The sequence below is a fragment of the Theobroma umbraticum genome, unplaced genomic scaffold (assembly GCF_002168275.2).
Source record: "Theobroma umbraticum cultivar Fairchild unplaced genomic scaffold, ASM216827v3 scaffold_56.0, whole genome shotgun sequence".
Classification (NCBI taxonomy): Eukaryota; Viridiplantae; Streptophyta; class Magnoliopsida; order Malvales; family Malvaceae; genus Theobroma; species Theobroma umbraticum.
This window is the reverse complement of record NW_018397256.1, coordinates 8,694,063-8,716,516: the sequence shown is the minus strand read 5'-3', so window position 1 is coordinate 8,716,516 and position 22,454 is coordinate 8,694,063. Positions and strand designations below refer to the sequence as shown.

Here is a 22,454-nt window from a genome sequence, read left to right as displayed (position 1 = left end):
GTAGTTTCAAAGAGCTCTTAAGTTTTTGTATCTTTGAATACGAATAATGAAAGGACGATTTGTTACACCAGGGAAAACGTTCGAGGCGGTTGATCCAAGAACAGGGGAGGTGATAACAAGAGTTGCAGAAGGAGATACAGAGGACATTGACTTGGCTGTGAAGGCTGCACGTCACGCATTTGACCATGGCCCTTGGCCTCGCTTGTCTGGCTTTGTATGTGATGATTACTACTTTTCTTTTCTTCCTCACCTCCGAACCTTTCTGCAATGATGCTATCCTCTAATTAGCCTCAGTAGTCAGTAATGTTGGTTAATTCAACTCGTTCGGTTTAACTAAAGCTAGTGGTCCAACAGTTAAAATTTTTTTTTCTTACTAATTAATGTTGAATATTGCTTGTACACTATCTCCATCTTGGTTTAGCTTTTTGGAAAATTAGCTGGAAACTGCTTTTACCAATTTTAATTGTGATAGAAGATTATTTTCTGGATATGTACCAAAAGAAGATATTTTCAGGAAGTCAATTTTTTTGATGTTATAGACTATCTCCATCAAACTTTTTTTTTTCTTTCTTTTTGTGGTTTTTGTTCTTATTATTCTGAAAGTGAAAACACTCCAAATCTGATCTCTAAAACAACTTGAATTTATTTTCTCAATGAGAATGAAAAAACTAGGCCCTGATTTGTTTTCTGAACGTAACACGTCCGGATTCCTGAAAGACGAGTGGACAACCTGATAACCCGAAATGGCCACGTTCCAGAATCCAGAGTTCTGTACGTCTTTCACGTGCAATCGGGGGCTCACGAATCGACGATGTACCGGACAAAAAGGCCACCGCGAATAATTGAAGTGTGACGCAGGGTCATTATTGACCAATTAATTAACCATCTGACAATCTCGTCTTACACGAACAAACAGTTGAGAAAGGGACCTACATATATGTGGAGTTGTACCCGCAGAGGGCCAGCCCCTGCACTGTAAAATGTGATATGCAAGATGGAAATATCAGTTTTTTTTTGTCCTTTTCCCGAACTTAGTAAGCGTCGATATAAAATAATCTATTTTTTCATCCTAACTTTAGAGTTGAAATGAATATGCCATAATGCATTAATAATGTAGTTTTATGATGTTTCTCTTATCTTATCAGAAAAGAAGAGTTCTTCAAAGGTTTAAGTTCATATTCAAGTTCTATTATATGCGAATTTAGTTTAATATTATGCTGATTTTGTTTGATTTGTCTAATTTTTTGGATGGATTATATTTATCATACATAATGAAAATTGTTTAATTATAATTCTAACTTTTACTTGTAATATTTAGTCTCGTATATAATACATAAAGTTATGTATGTACGTTGTTCATAATATTTTATATATTAATTACGTATCAAAATACATATATATGCTAAATAATAGAGGCTAGATATTGCCACTTTTCTTGCTGCTTTATTTGTCCATCTTTTTTTATTCTCCCTTTCATGGATATCAGGAGCGAGGAAGGATCATGATGAAGCTCGCAGACTTAATTGAAGAAAACATAGAAGAAATAGCCGCGTTGGATACCATTAACGGGGGCAAGCTGTTTGCTCATGGCCAGGTCTTGGATGTCCCAGGTGCAGCAAGGACTCTGCGTTACTTTGCAGGTGCAGCCGATAAAATTCATGGGACAGTTTTAAAATTGTCAAAGGGGCTTCAGGGCTACACTCTCAGGGAACCCATAGGGGTAGTCGGACATATAATTCCCTGGAATTTTCCCACCATTTTGTTTTTCACGAAGGTTGCCCCGGCATTAGCCGCAGGTTGCACCATGGTTGTCAAGCCAGCTGAGCAGACTCCTCTTTCAGCTCTTTACTATGCTCATCTTGCTAAGCTGGTAAGCTTGCATAATAATTGAGTTTGAACTCTTCTGAAAAGAAAAATTAAAGTTAAAATAGTTGGTTAACGTGCCCTTCTCTGTTTGGCTTTGCTATTTTTTGTTCTTGTTTGTGTTCAAATTAATCAGGCTGGCATGCCTGACGGAGTGATCAATGTTGTAAATGGATTTGGAGAGACTGCTGGAGCTGCCATTAGCGCTCATATGGACATTGATAAAGTGAGATTTAATTTCATGTATAAGATAAGAAATTTCCACGTTGATGAAGAAATTAGCTCACCTTGTTTGGGTCTTATTATAGGTGAGTTTTACGGGGTCTACAGAAGTTGGACGTAAGATAATGGCAGCAGCAGCAGCAAGCAATCTGAAACCGGTGTCGTTAGAGTTGGGAGGCAAATCTCCTCTATTAATATTTGATGATGCTGATATTAACGAGGCAGTAAATATTGTTTTCGGCGGCATGTTTTTTAACAAAGTAAGTTATTTTTGCTTTTTATGAGGAGTAAAATTTTACAATCCAACCTTAATTTGGTGGCTGTGCTATCTCTTCTCATCTTCTAAATCTGTAGGGAGAAATTTGTGTGGCAAGTTCTCGTGTTTATGTTCAAGAAGGCATATATGAAAAGTTTGAGAACAAGTTGGTAGAGAAGGCAAAGTCATGGGTAGTCGGGGACCCTTTTGACCCTCGAGTTCATCAAGGACCACAGGTAAGAGTAATTATGATGCAACACATAAATGTATTTGTGTATGCATGTAGTTTCCTTTAATTGATCAACTGTTGGCCTTCATATGGTATAGGTTGATAAGAAGCAATTCGAGAAAATTCTCTCTTACATTGAGCATGGCAAAAGAGAAGGAGCTACTTTGCTAACAGGGGGTAAGCGTGTGGGCCAGAAGGGATACTACATCGAGCCCACGATATTTGCAGATGTTAAGGTAGGCTTGGTTACAATTGCTGCAGAACCTTAAAACTATGATGTTGTTGGACCTTTGGTTTTAGATTCTTATGACTCCCAAAACCTTGTACACAGGATGACATGATCATAGCCAAAGAAGAAATTTTTGGACCCGTAATGTCATTGATGAAGTTTAAGTAAGTCTTTAATTTTCTCTTCTCCTTTCTGTTTGTTAAGTGAAACATATTACTGAATTTGTTGGTCACTTCAGAACCATGGAAGAGGCAATCAAGAGGGCAAATAACACAACTTACGGTCTGGCAGCTGGGATTATAACCAAGGACTTGAACGTGGCGAACACCGTCTCGAGATCGATCCGCGCCGGCATCATCTGGATCAATTGTTACACTGCGCTTGATGTGGATTGCCCCTTCGGAGGATACAAGATGAGCGGCTTCGGAAGGGATTGTGGATTGGAAGCCCTTAACCAGTATCACCAAATCAAGTCCGTTGTGACTCCCATTCGCGATTTCTCCCTGGCACTAAAACTAATCATTGTAGTACTAAAATATACCAGGAATGTAGTTTTAGTAGGATGAAGTTCCAACAAAATAAACAGTGGCTTCAACAGCAGAGCCCAGGGAACTACCTTGTTATGCACAGGGCAATCAGCCAACCATGTGGCCTTGGTTTGTGATTTTAGCAATGTAATTCCATAATGCCAGTCTTTATCAAGTGGTTCTTAAAATACCTAGGTTTTAAAAATGTCAAAAACTTTGAATTTCTCTAATGAACTTGCACACAGTTGACACTATTCCTGAACAGTTCATTCTCATTTTGCTCCTCCCCCTTGCACGTTTGCGATGCCCCACTTCTCTTTTTTTTTGTCTTTTCCTGTGCTTTCATTTTGTCTTTTCTGTTTCAGTTCTTCTTCTCATAGTTTTTTAATATTTTATAGTCCCTCTTATTTAATTTGTTTCGGGTGAAATTATGATTTCAAGGGGTATGTTAATTTCTGGAACATCACGAATTTACAGATCAAAGCTGAAAATTTCACACAAGAGAACTGGATTTTGAACACTTTTCTACACTTTCACAACGATTAGTACAACTTGGTTTCCATCTTTGAAATCCAAACCACAAACAAACACATATATGTTCAGAGCACAAAACACATACGTTGTCTCACATTACTTCCCGATCTTCCCCCTCAATTTCACCACAAGAACCCTCTCCATCTTAGCCAGCACGGCTTGGTTCGGCACCGCCTTCCCATTCTCGTACTCCTGAACCACCTTAGTTGCTCGTTAATCAGCTTAGCCAACTCAGCTTGACTCATCTTCTTTCTCAGCCGCGCCTTCTTTATCGCCTGCCTCACGTCAGCCGAGACCCGGTCTATAGCCGCCGGTTCCGTCCCTTCATCAAGCTTCCTCGGGTTCAACACCGGCCCCGCGGTTTTCTTGTTCGAACCAGCATCGAATTCTTGATCGTCTGACCGGTGCCCCGACCTCAGCGCCTGGTTCACTGCCTTCGGATCGCGTAGCTCTTGAGCCTTGGGCTTCGACTTGTGTTAGCACCACGGGCTCCCAGTCCCGTACGCACGCTCCACCAATATCTCTTGGCATTTGTTGAAGACAATGTGAAATACCTTTGATCATACAAAATCGAAACCACTGGATCTGCACAGATACATTGGAGTTTATATAAAAGGCTGAGACTCTGGAAAGTTCTGGTGGTTTTATAGTATCTGGAAGGTTCTTCGCAAGTTTACTTTGTGACCTGATGACAATGGCAATTTGTTATTGTTTCTTTTGCTGACGTGGATAATAAAACAAGTAATTCTCGTTATGCCAAGGAAAAACTCAAAAAAGCCAAAACAGAAAGGAAAATATCTCATTGAGTTGGTGACGTGTGTGTGTGATCGTTCATTTGTTTGAGTCTTCTGACGTCAAGTGCGATTCTTAGGTGGCTGAAGGTGAAATTGATCGGACGCTTCAGACTGGGCAGTAGAATTCTGACGGTCAAGATCTTCTGCAGAGAACACCATAAATTCAGTTTTCGAGATTAAAAGGATCTTGACGGGGCAAAAATTGGCGCCAAATTTTTGCTTCTTAAAGTATCCCTTAATTTTCTTTACCGCTTTCAAAGCTCCCTCTCTCTCAGAATCTAAAATGCAGCGCCAGAAATCGATACTCTCGTTCTTGCAAAAACCTTCACCGGCGAGCCAAGACGGCATCGGCGGAAAGGTAAAAGGCCAAGAAGCTTCTCAGTTTCCTTCAAAGCAACAGAACCAAAATGCGGCCGTTTGTGGCTCGTCTTTGGAAGTCACAGGCGCCGATACTCCACCGGAGAAGGTGCCACGTAAGGTCTTGCCAGCGAGCTTTGCGGCCAATACCGAGAGCAGGGATTCTTCTTCTATGTTTTCTTGTATCATGCACAAGTTTGTGAGGGTTGACGACAAAGAAAATGCAAGTCGGAGGTATTTTTTCGACTCATTTTACGCGTATTCAATTAATTTGTTCTTTTTTTTTTTTTGAAATTAACTATTTAGACGTACCGCTAGGGTTTTTAATTTTGTTAATAATTGGCCACAGCTGGAATTTATCTCTTTTATTTCTCTTTGCTTTAAGCAAAATTTTTCATGCTTTTTAATATTTGAAAGAATTGAGGAGGATAAGAAAACTGGCAGTCCAATCTAATATTATTCAATTTTATTTATAAATTTAAATTTAAAATTTTAACTATCAAGTATCAAAGGATAGCCTTTGTTAATAATCTGTGTTAACTTTGCAGTAACCGGGCACGTAACAATTCTTCTAATGTGGAAGAATTGCCTAAAGTGGAATTAACTGCTCAACCAACTGAACTGGCCAATGTTTTAAGTATTGAGAGTGATGATGATCTGAGGCCAGAAACACCTGTTACTTTGCCTGGTGTTTCTCGTCTAAGCGAATTCAAGGTGACTTACCTAAGTTTGGGGATAGGAAGGATAGTTCTTTGTTGGATTCTGGTAAAAGAGTAAAGCTTCACCAGGACTCTATTGTTGGGAACAAGAATCATAAGGATGTCGCTGATATTGTTAGCAAATTTGATTGGCTTGATCCTTCTCGCATCAAGGATTCTAATAGAAGAAGGCCTGGTGATCCCCTTTATGACAAGAAGACTCTCTATATACCTCCGGATGCTCTCGAGAAAATGTCAGCATCTCAAAAACAATATTGGAGTGTCAAATGCCAATATATGGATGTTGTTCTCTTCTTTAAAGTGGTTAGTTATTGTTTCATCACATTGTTGTTTCATTTTTTTATTAGCTAATTGTAGGCATTGGATAAAATGCTAGTCATATTGCCTTTTTCTCAATTAATTTTCTTGTAAGGTGTATATTTTTTTAATGGCTGTAAGAGGGATGCATGCTGGCATCCTTTATTTTGGAACACTGGTGAGTGGATCACATGCTAGAACATATGAAATGAACCTTTAACTGGATTACTTGTATAGGGGAATATACAAGTGTATATTAATTTGGGTGTTGTGAGTAATATCACCATTTAGATTTGCTATTCTTCAACCTCTTTGCATTATGCAAGCTCTCCCTTTGTGTATCTATAAGTTGGAGTTAAGCTTGCTGATGTATGTTATGAATTTTAAATTTCTTTTGTGAATCAGGTTTACCTAATTCAAGAACTTAATGTTCACTAACAGGGGAAATTCTATGAGCTCTATGAAATAGATGCTGAAATTGGCCACAAGGAGCTTGATTGGAAAATGACAGTAAGCGGAGTTGGCAAATGCCGCCAGGTGGATTGTCATTTAATTTTCATTCATGTGTTGGTAATATATATTTGTGTGTGTATAAATACACACACACATATATGTATATTTATATACATAAATGCAGCGGTGCAGATGTAATAGTGTCTTCCTTCATGGTCAGGTTGGTATATCAGAAAGTGGAATTGATGATGCTGTTCAAAAGCTGGTTGCTCGTGGGTAAGATAACAAATTTCTTGGTCTTAAAGAACAATTAGGAGATTTGGTTGTCATCATTCCTTGTCTGTGTATACTATATTGTAGAATCCTTTGAAATAAAAAACTGTGTAAACTCTGAAATGATAATTTGTATTTTAATCTTTCTGGGATGTGGAGAAAGAAATTGAGAGGTGTTGACTATAGAAAGTGGAAGAAAGGAATGATGATTGATGTCCTTGGTCATCTTTTATGTGAGTGCAATGTTGAGTACTAGATTGTGGCTCTCTTTCCTCAATTCACCATATTGTGATTCAATTTTAATGTTCTTTCTGAAGATACAAAGTGGGACGTATGGAGCAGTTAGAGACATCTAAGCAAGCAAAAGCTAGGGGAGCAAATTCTGTAAGTTTTTGTTGCATGTTTGAGATGTATATTTAAATAATTTTCTTATATATTTGTTGTATGTCACCCTTTATGTGCCATGATTATTGCGTATGATTAAAACTCACATGTACGGTCTTGCTTCGAAGACAAATACTATGAAGTTTCCCTACTACAAAAATATGCTTTGACTTGATGTATGTTGACATCGTATGTAACCTAAAGTTATGGTATTTTATGGTTTCATCAAATTGGATTCTCCACCAAAGTTCTCTGCACATGATTCTTGAATAAAAATCCTGCTACTTATGCTGATTTTTCCTTGGTGGTTTCATGATTTTAACTCTACACTATGGATGTGTTCAGTCATTGTCTAAGTAGTTTGACTAGCAACATTGGATTTTTCAGGTAATTCCAAGAAAATTAGTTCAAGTAATCACACCATCAACAATAGTTGATGGTAACATTGGGCCGGATGCTGTTCATTTACTTGCTCTAAAGGAGGTTTGTTTATGTTTGCATTGGTTTTGCTCATATTCATGCATTCAGATTTTTATTTTTGCGGTGTCTGCTGAATGAATATTTCTGGCTTATCTGTCATACCATTTTTTCTTGCTTGAATTTTCAGATGTTTTCCTGAAGCTTATCTGTACTGTATATGGATGTATTTTACTATGTTCTTCTTTGACTCCATGAAGTGATCTTTCCTCTCTTATCTCTGTTCCTCTTCTTTCTTTCTTTTTATTTAATGTTGTAGATATGGGTTGGAAAGGTGGAATCTGCTAAATGAACATATGGTTTATCTCTCATAAGATATTTTCTTGCTTGAGTTTTCAGCTGTTTTCTTGAAGCTTCTCTGCACTGTATATGAATGTATTTTACTTTGTTTTCATTCTGACTCCTTGAATTGATCTTTCCTTTATCTTTATCTCTATTCCTCATTTTGTTTTTTTTTTTTTTAATTATGGGTTGGGGAGGTGGAATGGTCAGATTCAGAGGGTCAACTCAAGTCTATGCATAATGAATATATATGTATTTATGCATGTGTGCTTCTACTTTTTCTACCTGTGTTGATGTGGTAGATTTTCATAAGTTATTGCAGTTTATCTTTTTCATTTTAGAATTTATTGCTTTACAATTTATAATTTGAATATTTATTGGAATATATTATGATTGCTTAATGCTTTTGCTCTTAGGGCAACTATGGAGTGGAGAATGGTTCAACTGTCTATGGGTTTGCTTTTGTTGATTGTGCTGCTTTAAAATTTTGGGTTGGTTCCGTCAGCGATGATAGTTCTTGTGCTGCTCTAGGAGCTCTATTGATGCAAGTAGGTTCTTCTATTTTCCTGCAATTTTTTTTTTTATATTTTTGGAAAATTAAGCTCTAACGTACCGGTTGGAATTTGATTTTAGGTGTCTCCTAAGGAAGTCATATATGAAAGTGCAGGTGAACTTTCTCATTTCACTCCCCTTGTTTGCTTATTTTGAAGGCTAGTTTTGATAAAAGTTTTGCCTCATAATTAGAAGTATATATTCAATTATTTCAGGGCTGCCCAGAGAAGCCCATAAAGCACTCAAAAAGTACTCATTTACTGGTGAGCATTCTATCAACTTTCTGATTAGCAGAATCAATATGACTCTCTATATATGTATGTATATATGTCAATCTTTATTTGAGTATTTTTTTCACTAAGAGCTAGTATTTTGTGACTCAGAAATGAGTAATTCTTGGATTCACAAGTTTTTTCTGTTTTCCTATTAGATTTTCAAGCTTGTAACCCATTGGTTTAATCAAGAAAGCAGTTCATATGATAAAGCTGAATTTTTGTTTGATGAGCCATGTGCATTATAATGATGATAAAAAAGCATCCTACTTTCTCCCTCTCTCTCTCTCTTTTCTGGACAATCTGCAACTTTATAATTGAAATGTCATAAATCAGCCTTGCTGTTGCATATTTTCATTTAGTTTCTCTATTCTTGAAGAAGCAGGTAGCTGAAAATGCTTGACAAAACTATATTAATCATGGTGAGTCATACTGGGTACTCATTTTGGTTTATCTTGTAGGATCTGCAGCAGTTCAACTGAGTCCTGCACTTTCAGTCACTGAGTTTTTGGATGCTTCTGAAGTTAGAAATATGATTCAGTCAAATGGGTACTTTAAAGGGTCACTTAATTCATATATTAATGCTCTTGATGGTGTAATGCACCATGATGTTGCATTGTGTGCGCTTGGTGGATTAGTCAGTCATCTATCACGATTGATGGTAGGCTTGCAGATGAGCATTTATGTAAGCATGTAAATATGCACAATTTTCTATCTGGTTATATTATTGATAAATTGCTCTTTCATGCAGCTGGATGACATTTTAAGGAGTGGAGAGATTTTACCCTACCAAGTTTACCAAGGTTGCCTCAGAATTGATGGACAGACACTAGTAAATCTTGAGATATTCAGAAATAGTGCCGATGGTGGTTCTTCAGGCAAGTGGTGAATCTCTTTAGCTTTAAGCAAAATTTCTGACAGGCATTTTTGTAAACCATAAGATTATTCTATTTTCAGGTACATTGTACAAGTATCTTGATTATTGTGTGACCTCATCTGGTAAGCGGCTTTTAAGGAGCTGGATTTGCCATCCACTGAAAGATGTTGACTGCATTAACAACAGGCTAGATGTGGTTGAAGAATTAATGTCACATTCAGAAAAAATGTTACTCATTGCTCAATATCTTCGCAAACTTCCAGACTTAGAAAGGCTAATTGGACGTGTTAAAGCTAGCAGTCAATCATCAGCTTCTCTCGTTCTTCCCATGATAGGAAAAAAAGTATTGAAACAACGGGTAACTCTCTTCGTTTCTTTTTGTGGTACTCCTATACCTTTGTTTGGGTGAAGTAGCTTGGAAAGTAAATGCTAATTGTTTCATACTGTTTGCATGTTCTGGAAAACTATGTTTAGGAAGGCATCTCCTTCATTGTTAATATTTGTATAGTTGCATGGTTGACTCAAATAACTATTCCTCAAACTTTTTGCAAGAATAGTTCGTGCTCTTTTATTTTGCTTTTCAGTGATGGCTTCCATGTAAAACAAGGAAGATGTTGAGGTCTTAAGTTAACTTGTTGCTTTTCTGGTCTTTTGGACATGGACTTTCCATTCCTTCATTTCTAAAGATCTTGATGGATATGTTTTCTGCTGTGGTACAGGTGAAAGCTTTTGGGACTCTTGTCAAAGGTCTCAGGATTGGAATGGATTTGTTAAAACTATTACAAAAGGATGCAGATATGGTATCTCTATTATCAAAAGTTTTTACGCTTCCAATGCTAAGTGGCACTAATGGGCTTGATGAATTCCTTAGTCAATTTGAAGCAGCCATAGATAGTGACTTCCCAAATTACCAGGTCTGTTTTCTTGTTACGTATTACTCTGAGAAAGTACTTTTTATTAAGCTTTCACTATCCTTTTAGTTTTTATTTTTCTTGGACTCTTAACCTCTTAGGGAAGGCACTGCTTTGGCCAAATAAGTTGCTATTGGCTTATATTTGTCTTGGCAATCTGCATTTTATATTTTGGGAATTAGATGTTGCTTTTTTTTTTTTTTTAAAAAGGAATATTAAATTCCGAATAGATACAAGGTATAATAGGATTATTAATGGTGAAAAAGGCCGACCTTTATCTGTTCATGTGGGCAGTGCTAGCTGACCAAAGGCTAATTGCTCAAATCAGGATCTAACCTTTGGACATTGCTCATGTTAGGATCAAACATTTTATTTGTTCCAAATCAGAATTTCATCTTTTTGAGAGTTTCCATATCAAGATAAAATCCTCACGGAAATGGAGTGTTACCAACACGCACTGTTAACTCATGTGAACAATTGAACAGGTTGAATGACGTGTCATTTTCTGGCCAGGTGGCATGACATGTAGCTATTAAAACTGTTTGGGTGGTAAATTTATTGCCAAAGAAAAGTCTCAAGTCACAGGACATTTTTTCTAGTAAACAGATTTGATTTCAGCAATGATTTTAGATTCTTGTTTTTGTGCCCTGGGTACATAACTGACATTATCTCTACCAGAACCAGGATTTAACAGATACGGATGCTGAAACGCTTTCTATACTGATTGAATTATTTATCGAAAAAGCCGCTCAATGGTCTCAAGTCATTCATGCGCTAAACTGCATTGATGTACTAAGATCTTTTGCAGTAACTGCAAGTCTTTCATTCGGGGCTATGGCAAGGCCTCTTGTGTTGCCTCAATCAAAAACTGTAACTTTGAACCAAGAAACAGGAGGACCAATACTTAAAATTAAAGGGCTTTGGCATCCATTTGCCCTTGGGGAGAATGGGGGACTGCCTGTCCCAAATGACATTTTCCTGGGTGAGGACGCAAATGCCTATCATCCCCGTGCTTTGCTATTGACTGGACCAAATATGGGTGGAAAATCGACTCTCTTACGCGCTACTTGTCTGGCTGTTATACTGGCCCAGGTTTGTTTCTCTTTGGTCCGTAAGAGCTGGTATTAAATACTTGCTTTCATAGGTTGCTGGTGATAAGTACGTTTTTATATTAGTCTTTCCCACTGCCACTATATTTCATACATGTTAATGTTTTGATATGCAGCTGGGCAGTTATGTACCCTGCGAGACATGTGTTCTCTCGCTTGTGGACATAATCTTTACGAGGCTTGGTGCTACTGATCGAATCATGACTGGCGAGAGTAAGTTTACATTAAAAACCAACAGTTAGTTGAGTTCATTGACTTTCTTGTGGTCCAAAGTTGGCTTTGTCTTCCTAATTAATATGCTTGGTTCATGAAGGCATAGTTTTTCAAACTGAAGTGGGAGCTGGAAGTTGTGGACTTGTTTGATTCTTATATAGTTAACTGTTGGAATTTTCAAACTTGTAAATTTGTCTTTCCAAACTGTGGTTAATAAATAGTTCCATTGCTGAATATCTCTATTAATTCAACATAAGTTAATGTCAGGATTGCTCAAACAGTTACAAGCATGTTCCTCAATGTGCGGATACCCGTACATACGAGTATGTACTGCATGTACTTTTTCAGTTATAGAGTTTGATTTGCAACCAACTTTTGTAGGTACCTTCCTCGTGGAGTGCACCGAAACAGCATCAGTTCTTCAAAATGCCACCCAAGATTCTCTCGTTCTTCTTGATGAACTGGGTCGAGGAACAAGCACTTTTGATGGATATGCTATTGCATATGCAGTGAGATTTCTTTACTAGTCTAATACAACTTTACCTCCTCTTGCACCTGTTAGGAGCATTACCGTGCCATCTTGGACCCTTAGAATGAAATTTTCTCATCCCATTTAAACTATACCCAGACACAGCAATGATTCTAGTCGAGATATTTCTTTCTTTTATGTTCTACACGAGATCAGCCATATGGTCACATACTGACACTTGCATAAATAAAAGCATATGATATAACTAGGAAAGCTTTAATATTTTTGGGCTCTAAGTGATGGTGATAATAAATATTGCATTGTTGCTTGTGCTTAGCCGTGTAAAAAAAATAGTGCCCCCTTATGATGATGCATGATTGTGAAAGGCAGGAACAAGTAGTTTCACTATTTTATTTATGATGTTGCAAATCTTTGGGACATGAAATTTTGCTCACGCACATAGTGTAGAGGAATATTAATTGATAGCTTTAGAGGCAACATCTTAGCCAGATGGAACTGAGGCAATTCCTTTGCAATAATCTTGAAGGCTAATAAGAAGTGCTTACTTCTTGTTATTAACTATTTTTTTTTTTGAAAATGCATTTTGTCTGCCATTTCTAGTTACGAAGTTTAAAGCTTGAGTATGCATACCCCTTTTAAACAACCTACTGTTGATGTTGTCTAGGTGTTCCGCCATCTTGTTGAAAAGGTTCACTGTCGGCTACTATTTGCAACACACTACCATCCCCTCACTAAGGAGTTTGCATCTCATCCACACGTTACACTGCAACACATGGCCTGCTCCTTAAAATTGAAGTCTGAACGCTGTTCTGAAGGTGAGCAGGAGCTGGTTTTCCTATATCGGCTTACCGATGGACCATGCCCAGAGAGCTATGGTTTGCAAGTTGCAATCATGGCTGGGATTCCGGAACATGTAGTGGACGCTGCGTCAGGGGCTGGACAAGTAATGAAAAGATCCGTTGGGGAAAGTTTTAGGGCAAGTGAACAGAGATCAGAATTCTCAACTCTCCATGAAGAGTGGTTGAAGACCCTAGTAAATGTCTCGCAGGTTGGTAATCATAACTTGGATGAGGGTGATGCTTATGATACCTTGTTTTGCTTGTGGCATGAACTAAAAAATTCATATAGAGCCTTCAACTAAAAGCGAAAGCATTTAATTGAAAAATTGTATCGTCAAAAAATCCTTTTTTTTTTTTTGTAATTTTATATCAATTTTCTTTTCCCAGAAATGGAAAGATACGTTCATTTACTGTGTATGCAGTTTTTGGATTTGGGCTAGTTGGCTTCGTTTTTCTCTGTCTGGGCCGTTTGATTGGGTTATCTTTGAGAAGGAACCGTTACAGGTCCCGACCAGAACCACAAGGCGTATGCCTTGTTATCTAATCTAGTTGATGATGATCTATTTTCCTTCATGAACGGATAGAATTGCCCAATGGAATTAGGCTTCAATTCGCCATGTCAATTCTAGTTGAAAGTTGATGCATTGTTTACAAAAATATGCAAACAAATTGCAGGAAATTCAGCCAAAAATGTTTTTGCCGTATTCTGAATGGATTTAGTTTACTATATTTACTTTAATTATATAATAATATTTCAATAAGTGAGTTTGTGTTACACCGACTTTTGATCATATGTCCAAATGTTAAATTGAGTAATCATTTACTAAGAAAATTTTCATTATTTTTAATTTTTTAAAAAAATTTTCATAAAGTTTTATCCATCAAATTAATGAGTCATTGTCAATGTAGTAAATTTTTTTTTTTTTAAATAAAGAGCTATGGACCTTGGCATGATGACATCAATATAATTTTTTTTAAAAGGAGTATTAAATATTCTCTCTAAATAGCAGAATTATTATACACGAATTTAGAGTCAGATTCTCAATAAAATTAAATAAAAAAAATACTATAAATTCTCCCTTTTTATTGTTATACAGTGGAATGAAATCTAAAATCTCGATAATTTAATTTTTTTGTTCCCTACTATACTATCCCAAATGGACGTGTTGAAGCTAATATTTAATTTATCTTTATCAGAACGTTATTAGCCATGAAAATTGAGAAGTAAGCTCGAAGATGGAAAATAGACTCTACTAACCATTTTCTAGGATTGGGTTTTCAATCTTCTGGGGCAGGGCTGATAGTAGTTGATTTTGTAATTTTTCATCGAGGGGTTGTTAATCAGTGAAAGCTCGGAGGGAGAATCGTCTAGTTGGTGGAGAAAGCTGTCCATTTTGCATCCCCTTTGTTACCGTCTCTTGAGGGGAGGGTTGGAAATGATTCCATAGATACTGCAGAATATGATGAGAGAGGGATCAAAGTTTTACACTCTGAGGGAGAAAAAACAAAGAATAGAGAGGGAGACATGAGATGTAAAAAACAAACCAATTTTTTAGCTACTTCCACAGACATAGGTACTGGGGGCAATGCGTGAGTTCTAACTCAAAACTGTTTGATCATTTCTGAAACCAATTTTTAGCCAATAGAATTGAACAAAACAAGGAGATATTAGTGGTGGAAGTCTTCAAATATTTACCCTTAACCATACAAATTTACTAATGCTCTTGATTAACAAAGTATTTACATTAACCTCTAGTTTAGCAAACAATCCGGCTACCTTTCTTCCAAACTTTTTCGGATGAATTGACTTCTTTCTTCCACGTTCCATGCCACTCACTTTTCTCAGTAATCACAAGACAAAACACTCCATTTCCACACTGATATTCAAAAAAAAAAAAAAAGAAACAAATGGTCATTGCACGATCTAAAACTTCCGTTCCTAACCGTTTCTTGAACTCGGTTTAAACCAAAAAATGGAAGAAGAACAAAACAGGTGCCCGTCATGCGGTGAGAAGAAGAAAGACACGGGCAAATCCAAAAGGAAAGAGCTAGGACTGTCTTGCATGTTGAACACCGAGGTAGGGGCCGTCCTAGCCGTGATCAGGCGGCCCATAGACCCCACCGCTCAATTCATCTCTCCCCAGGAAGAGCATTATGACTCTTCAATTCAACAATCCTTAAAATCCTTGCGGGGTCTCATTTTCAATCCCCATCAAGAATGGCGAACCACTGATCCTTGTATATATCTCTCCCCATTCCTTGATGTTATACAAAGTGATGACATTCCAGCTGCGGCCACGGGAGTGGCCCTGTCGGCAATTTTGAAGATTCTTAAACTCGAAATATTCGATGAGAAAACCCCTGGTGCAAAAGAAGCAGTAAATTTTGTTGTTTCAGGGATCACAAGCTGTCGCCTGGAGAAAACAGACGCGGTTTCTGAGGATGCTGTCATGATGAAGATTTTACAGGTTTTGACAGGGATCATGAGACATGATGCTTCAGTTTTGCTCACGGATCAGGCGGTTTGTACTATTGTCAATACTTGTTTTCAGGTTGTTCAACAATCTGTAACCAGAGGAGATTTGCTTCAACGCAGCGCGCGGTATACAATGCATGAGTTGATTCAGATCATCTTTTCGCGATTACCTGAAGCTGGGGATAACGAAGGGGAGAATTCGGAATCTGAAACTGAAGACATAGACGAAAATCCAGGGTATGGAACTCGTTGTGCGGTTGATATTTTTCAGTTTTTATGTTCTTTGCTGAATGTGGTGGAAGTTGTGGAGAACGACGGTTCAACATGGCATACGGCTGATGAAGATGTTCAACTTTTCGCACTGGTTTTGATTAATTGTGCTATAGAATTGAGTGGTGATGGAATTGGAAAGCATCCAAAGCTTTTGAGGATGATCCAGGATGATTTATTTCACCATTTGATCCATTATGGGACTTGTTCCAGCCCACTTGTGCTTTCCATGATTTGCAGTACTGTCTTGAATATCTATCACTTCCTTCGCAGGTTTGATTTAAAGGGATTTAAATCAGAATTCTGAACTGATTTTTTTTTTGTCATCAAAAGCAATGAAACTGGAATCAAGTTGTTATTTTGCCTTTTTCAGGTTCATACGCCTTCAACTAGAGGCTTTCTTCTCGCAAGTGTTGTTGAAAGTTGCAGCTCTAGGAGCTTCTTTGCAACTTCAGGAGGTGGCACTGGAAGGAATTATAAATTTCTTCAGGCAACCAACGTTTGTAATTGAAGCTTACGTAAACTATGATTGTGACCCCATTTGCCGAAATGTATTTGAGGAGGTAGTGAAATTGTTGTGCAAGCACGCCTTTCCAGGGACTGGTCCTATGACAACTTTGCAAGTCCAAGCCTTTGAAGGACTGGTTATCATGATTCACAACATTTCTGATAACATTGACAAAGAAGATGATTCAAGCACCTCAGAGCCATACCCGGTCGAAATTACCCAGTATAGACCCTTTTGGGTAGATAAACCAAAAGAAGATTTAGAAACTTGGGTGGAGCATGTAAGGGTAAGGAAAGCACAAAAGAAGAAGATATTGATTGCTGGGAACCATTATAATCGAGATGACAACAAAGGCTTGGAGTACTTGAAACATTGTCAGTTGGTGTCTGATCCTCCAAATCCCAAAGCTTTTGCTTTCTTCTTTCGTTTCACTCCGGGGCTGGACAAGAACATGATAGGGGAATATCTTGGGGACCCTGATGACTTCCACCTTGAAGTTCTTCAAGAATTCACAGGAGCCTTTGAATTTACAGGCATGATTCTTGATTCTGCTCTTCGAACTTACCTTGAGACATTCCGGCTCCCAGGAGAGTCCCAGAAAATTCAGAGAATCCTAGAAGTTTTCTCTGAGAGATTTTTTGATCAGCAATCCTCGGATATGTTTGTGGCTAAGGATTCGGTGTTCGTTCTTTGCTATTCTCTCATTATGCTCAATACCGATCAACACAATCCACAAGTCAAGAAAAAGATGACAGAGGAAGAGTTCATAAGGAATAATAGATTAATTAATGGAGGGCTGGATCTCCCTAGAGAATACCTCTCCGAGCTTTTTCACTCCATCTCAAACCATGCAATCACGCTTTTTGGTCAATCTGGCGAAGTGGAAATGAACCCAAGCAGATGGGTTGAGTTGATGAACCGAGCCAAATTAATGCAATCATATGTCCTCTGTGATTTTGATCGTCGCCTGGGTAGAGATATGTTTGCTTGTGTTGCTGGCCCAACAATTGCAACTCTTTCTGCATTCTTTGAGCATGCTGATGAAGATGAAATTCTCCATGAATGCATTGAAGGCCTGATTTCTGTAGCGACGATAGCTCAGTATGGACTGGCAGACACGCTGGATGAGCTGGTTGCCTCGTTCTGCAGATTTACAACACTTTTAAATCCTTATGCTTCTGCAGAAGAAACCTTGTTTGCATTCAGCAATGATATGAAGCCAAGAATGGCTACTCTTGCAGTTTTTACCATAGCAAACAACTTTGGAGAGTCACTTCGAGGGGGTTGGAGGAACATTGTAGACTGCCTCTTGAAACTCAAAAGGCTTAAGCTACTTCCCCAATCTGTGATTGAATTTGATGTTGCGTCCGCTTCATCATCTGATGCCACAGAAGCCTTCAAGTCTGAGTCTGGAGTAATTTTTCCTAATCATGATCCTAAATTCTCCAAGCGCCAGGCTTCTGGCATGGTTAGTCGATTCTCTCATTTTCTATCAATAGATAGCATGGAAGAGTCTATATCTCTGGGCATGAGTGAATTAGAACAGAACCTGAAGATTATCAAACAGTGCCGAATCGGGAGTATATTTGGCAACAGTTCTAACTTGCCTATTGAGGCATTGCTGAATCTTGGGCGTTCTCTGATATTTGCAGCTGCTGGTAAAGGCCAAAAGTTTAGCACACCAATTGAAGAAGAAGAAACTGCTGGCTTCTGTTGGGATTTGATTATCGCCATTTCTTTATCCAACATTCACAGGTTCCAGGTGTATTGGCCTTCTTTCCATGATTATTTGCTAGCAGTCGCTCAACTTCCTCTATTTTCCCCAATCCCATTTGCAGAAAAAGCCATTGTAGGCCTTTTCAAAGTCTGTCTCAAGCTTCTAGCTTCATACCAAGTAGATAAAATTCCAGAGGAGCTCATTTTTAAGTCCATAAATTTGATGTTAGATAAAGAAGTTCTTGACGTGTGTTGTGAGTACATAATGCAGTCAGTGAGCAAGATTCTCATAGAATACCCAGCAAATTTGCAGACTCAACTGGGATGGAAATCAACACTTCATTTGCTGCAAGTCGCAGGACGACACCCAGAAACCTATGATCAGGCAGTGGAGACTTTCATCATGTTGATGTCTGATGCCTTCCATATATCACGGATAAATTATGCCTTCTGTATTGATTGTGCATTTGGTTTTATTGCCCTTAGGAACAGTCCTGTTGAGAAGAACTTGAAGATCCTTGATCTAATGTCAGATTCAGTGAATTTGCTAATCCAATGGTATAAAACTGCTCACTCGGATCCAGGAAGTAGTTATAGTGTTGCAAGCAATACTAGTACTTCTTCATTGGAGGATAACTCAAAAGCCATAGGGTCTAGTAACTTTACCGTTAATTTATTTATCAAACTAGGGGAAGCCCTTAGAAAGAGCAGCTTAGCACGGCGAGAAGACATAAGAAACCATGCAGTTGCAGCTCTTAAGAGAGGCTTTGAATTGGCTGAAGAACTGGAATTTTCGTCGACCAGTTGTATCAACTGCTTTAACCTTGTCATATTTGCAATGGTTGATGATCAGCATGAAAAGATGATTGAATATTCGAGGCGTGAAAATGCAGAGAGGGAGATGAGAAGTATGGAAGGGACTCTTAAGATTTCAATGGAGCTGTTGACAGATGTGTACTTACAATACCTAAAAGTGATTGCAGAGAATCCAGGGTTTAGGACATTCTGGTTAGGCATTCTCAGACGAATGGATACATGTATGAAAGCTGACTTGGGAGAATATGGTGAAACAAATTTGCAAGAAGCTGTGCCAGACTTGTTGAGGAAGATGATCAGAAAAATGCAAGAGAAAGAGATTTTAGTGCCCAAGGATGGTGATGATCTATGCGAAATTACCTACATTCAGATACAATGGATAGCTCCTTCACTCAAGGAGGAGCTGTTTCCTGATGAATTTTGAACAAATTGGAATAGTAGTAAGGTTAGTTTCAAGCTCTATCAGGCAGCAAACATGTAGTGAGGGATATGGCTTTTCTTTCTTTCTTTCTTTCTTATGACTTCCCCTCTTTTGTTTTTCTTGGGGTTGTATTCTTCTACAATTACCATTTTCTGATACAGCATATAATTTCCATTGAACATTTGACATTTAATCATTTAGCTTTTGTCCTCCATTGGCCCACGCTCACATGTCTAATTGCCTTTGCTTTCAAGTTGATAAAACTTAAATCCCAACTTCACATTAATTTTCCTTCCCCTTTTCTATGTAGTTCAGACATGAGCTCTTTCCTACATCATTACAGAAGCTCATTACAACAAGGCAAAATTATGAAGTCTTCCTAATCGCCTTAACCGCTCTCTTTGACCCCACAACAAATTTCTTTCTTGCTCCCTATCTACTGAAGACCAAAGCAATAATTTACTAGACAACCACCAGCCAAACGATATAGGAGGTCCTTTCAGAGCTCGAAAACAACAGAAATTTACCAATCATAGTTTTTGGAGACTATATATCAGCAAATACAAAAGCAAAGTTCCATAATCTGCAGCAGGGCCAGTGCAACTTTCAATGATCCTGGAAGCAGCAGATTAGGTCTCTTCAGAAAACATCAAACCCCCCGCTCTGTTTCCCACATCCTTATAATTAAAAGCAGTTAAGAGAATTACCATAAGAGCCAAAACCAATTTTCATAGCTTTTTGTGAGTGCGATATGACCGACCTACAAACCTACTCAATCATGATAAATTGGCACGCAAGCAAACGGCAACCCCGATACTACCCCTCAAAAGACTCATTTATATAAATTCTCACATCCACTCTCAGTCGTCTATGTTCTTGCTCTTTCACACGATGCCAAGAAGAACAGCACAAGTTCTTGAGTCCATCTATCTCATGAACACAGCCGAGATTTTTAGAGAATCCATCAGGATAATCCTTCTTCATCCTACTCATTTTCATTCTATCTCCATCTTCTTCTTCTCACCGCTTCCGATTTCTCTTTTCTTATCACATTTTCTGATTCACCATTTGCTCCACATTCCTTCCTTAACTATCTCAGTCACAGATCATTTATTTGGACATCTCCTGCCCAATTTACTCTCCAAAACAGTAGTTCAAATCGTCATTTGCTTCCCTTCTTCCATCACCTTCTCCCTTCTCGGAAGAGCTGCCACAGTCCAAGCTGTTTCAGACGGTTACAATGGAATAAATCTTGATGGAAGAAGGCTATTAATGAGAAGCGGTTTGGCTTGGATTAAGCTTCTCCACACAAGATCCTGGGAGCTCCTTATCATACTTGGCCTCTTTGGAGGGTTGGTTGGTGGTTTAGCAGCAGCACCAAAGATACTGTACGGGTTGGGAATCTGCTCAACAGCATTAGGATTCTGGGGTGTACTAGGGCTCCTAGGCATACCTTTCTGTGTGATTTTTGCACATTTAATGGTCGTGGGAAACATGGCAAACGTTATATCAGTGTTGGAGAGTGAATGTTACGGACTTGATTCACTATGGAAAGCTAAAAATCTTGTGGAAGGAAGACGGCAAACAGCCTTAGTTATGGCTTTGCTAAGTAACATGGGCTTTAGGCTAGTTGAGTGTTTATTTGAATTGAGAATGTGCATGGGCATCTGTATGTGGGAAATACCGGTCTTGATATCCATGTACTCTTTGGCACTTGTTTTTGAAACGGTCATGAACGTTGTATTCTATTATGCATGTAAATCTTGAGAAGAAAATGTTCTGATACAGAACTTCTTTAAGCAGTCATTCAGGGTTATTAATTATAAGCAATTAATACATTTCAGAAGCATCAAACAACCCTTCTTCAGCGTGCATTTTGGTCGATTAAAACTCAACAAGTCAAAACCAAATCTGATATTTAAGTATTCTCTAAAAGTATTTCTCTAAATGTATAGGACCTCAAAGGCTCAAACGCATCTGGTCATTTCTAAGCCAGATACCAAAAAGAACTCAACCAGAGATGCATCCCTGATCCAAAAATCACCTAAGTGGCTTCCAATCAACATAAACAACCTTTAAATATCACCATGCTTTCACCTGCAGCTGAATTGGGAACATCAATGTTCCATCCTAGCTTGCCAATGTACAAGCTATATATCTTAATTTGAAAGACAATAATTAAGCAGGAAAAGTCATGAAATATGTCTGACAATTCTGAAACTAATTATCAAACTGAATTTTAGAAAAAAGTGGAAAGCCAAGGATAATGTTCCATGATGACACTAGAAAACAGGATACTGAAAAGGAAATATCTACATACATTTGCTTGACCTGAAAACTTCTAAGGAGCCACCGTAAAGCTGCCAAAATGAGCCCGATATATTCAAAGGCCAACATAGGAAGATGATGAAAGTTAAACTAATTGAACATAGGTTTATTGGATTGTAAATACAAACCATCCATTGTATATGATACCTTCAACTTCTATAAGTCATCTAACAAGTAGCGAGCACGGCGTCCTCTGTCAACTGCACTTGTGGCAGCTTCAGATGTAATTGTCCTTTACAAAAATTTCAAAAGCTGAAAACAGCAGAAATCCAAAGGTTAAAAATGGAAAGTGGTTTTGACAATAACACCACATTTAGAATCTCCGAAATTAAGCAGGACTTCAATTTAGAATGATAATTCCATATCTTAATTTATAGAAAAATATAACAAAAATATGACAGATACATATTTTTATGTGGCCATTAAAAAAATTCCCACCAAGGGATTCAATTCTGAAAACTAAAAGATGGTCCACAACCATGAATCTAGATACATCATAGAACTAATTATGACAGGTTCTATTTTCTATGATTATAACAGATTCTATATCACCAAACACTGAAAATGATAAGCCAAGTGCAGCAGTCGAAAATAAGTAATGACAAAGATACCATTATGCCAAGCACATACATATTTAGAAACGGATGAAAAAATAAAGAGCTGAGAGTTGAACCCACAAATTGCCTAAGAGGAAAAGAGTGCATAGCATCAATCACCACACTACAATTGTTTCTTTCACATGGCAAATCAAAAAATTGTT

General features: G+C 38.0%; 6 protein-coding genes across 7 annotated transcripts in view; 4 read left to right on the top strand and 2 right to left on the bottom strand.

Moving 5' to 3' along the window:
• Positions 1 to 31: 31 nt before the first annotated feature.
• On the top strand, positions 32 to 3,501 carry ALDH2C4 (aldehyde dehydrogenase 2C4). The gene is given in 9 exon segments (XM_021420702.1): positions 32 to 214; positions 1,487 to 1,870; positions 2,000 to 2,089; positions 2,172 to 2,345; positions 2,440 to 2,577; positions 2,669 to 2,806; positions 2,902 to 2,963; positions 3,038 to 3,296; positions 3,298 to 3,501. Coding segments are annotated over 9 exon segments (1,428 nt in total). The 5' UTR covers positions 32 to 46; the 3' UTR covers positions 3,313 to 3,501.
• A 228-nt stretch (positions 3,502 to 3,729) lies between these two features.
• Positions 3,730 to 4,391, bottom strand: MBF1C (multiprotein bridging factor 1C). The gene is given in 3 exon segments (XM_021421518.2): positions 3,730 to 4,066; positions 4,069 to 4,336; positions 4,338 to 4,391. Coding segments are annotated over 3 exon segments (432 nt in total). The 3' UTR covers positions 3,730 to 3,956.
• A 302-nt stretch (positions 4,392 to 4,693) lies between these two features.
• On the top strand, positions 4,694 to 13,618 carry MSH7 (MUTS homolog 7). The gene is given in 18 exon segments (XM_021421772.2): positions 4,694 to 5,245; positions 5,560 to 5,708; positions 5,711 to 6,033; positions 6,469 to 6,564; positions 6,701 to 6,756; positions 7,071 to 7,137; positions 7,525 to 7,620; positions 8,313 to 8,444; positions 8,530 to 8,563; positions 8,664 to 8,711; positions 9,182 to 9,381; positions 9,472 to 9,598; positions 9,678 to 9,955; positions 10,317 to 10,511; positions 11,187 to 11,600; positions 11,734 to 11,830; positions 12,212 to 12,339; positions 12,985 to 13,618. Coding segments are annotated over 18 exon segments (3,225 nt in total). The 5' UTR covers positions 4,694 to 4,937; the 3' UTR covers positions 13,462 to 13,618.
• A 1,422-nt stretch (positions 13,619 to 15,040) lies between these two features.
• On the top strand, positions 15,041 to 19,954 carry GNL2 (GNOM-like 2). Its single transcript, XM_021420694.2, has 2 exons — positions 15,041 to 16,178; positions 16,279 to 19,954. The coding sequence occupies exons 1-2, from the start codon at positions 15,133 to 15,135 to the stop codon at positions 19,367 to 19,369; spliced, it is 4,137 nt and encodes a 1,378-aa protein (XP_021276369.1). The 5' UTR covers positions 15,041 to 15,132; the 3' UTR covers positions 19,370 to 19,954.
• A 171-nt stretch (positions 19,955 to 20,125) lies between these two features.
• Positions 20,126 to 21,168, top strand: LOC149527534 (uncharacterized). Its single transcript, XM_089782729.1, has one exon. It carries the CDS (start codon positions 20,237 to 20,239, stop codon positions 21,131 to 21,133), a length of 897 nt encoding a protein of 298 aa, XP_089638855.1. The 5' UTR covers positions 20,126 to 20,236; the 3' UTR covers positions 21,134 to 21,168.
• Positions 21,169 to 21,525: 357 nt separating this feature from the next.
• Positions 21,526 to 22,454, bottom strand: part of LOC110410814 (Alcohol dehydrogenase transcription factor Myb/SANT-like family protein) — a 2,933-nt gene continuing 2,004 nt past the window's right edge. Inside the window, exons 2-3 of one of the 2 annotated variants that reach the window (XR_002444693.2) lie at positions 21,842 to 21,946; positions 21,526 to 21,726 (exon numbers count right to left, since the gene is read on the bottom strand). The gene's annotated coding sequence lies outside the window, so the exon portion shown is untranslated. Of the gene's footprint in view, positions 21,947 to 22,454 lie in introns of both variants that reach the window. The other variant, XM_021420696.2, reaches the window with a different exon arrangement.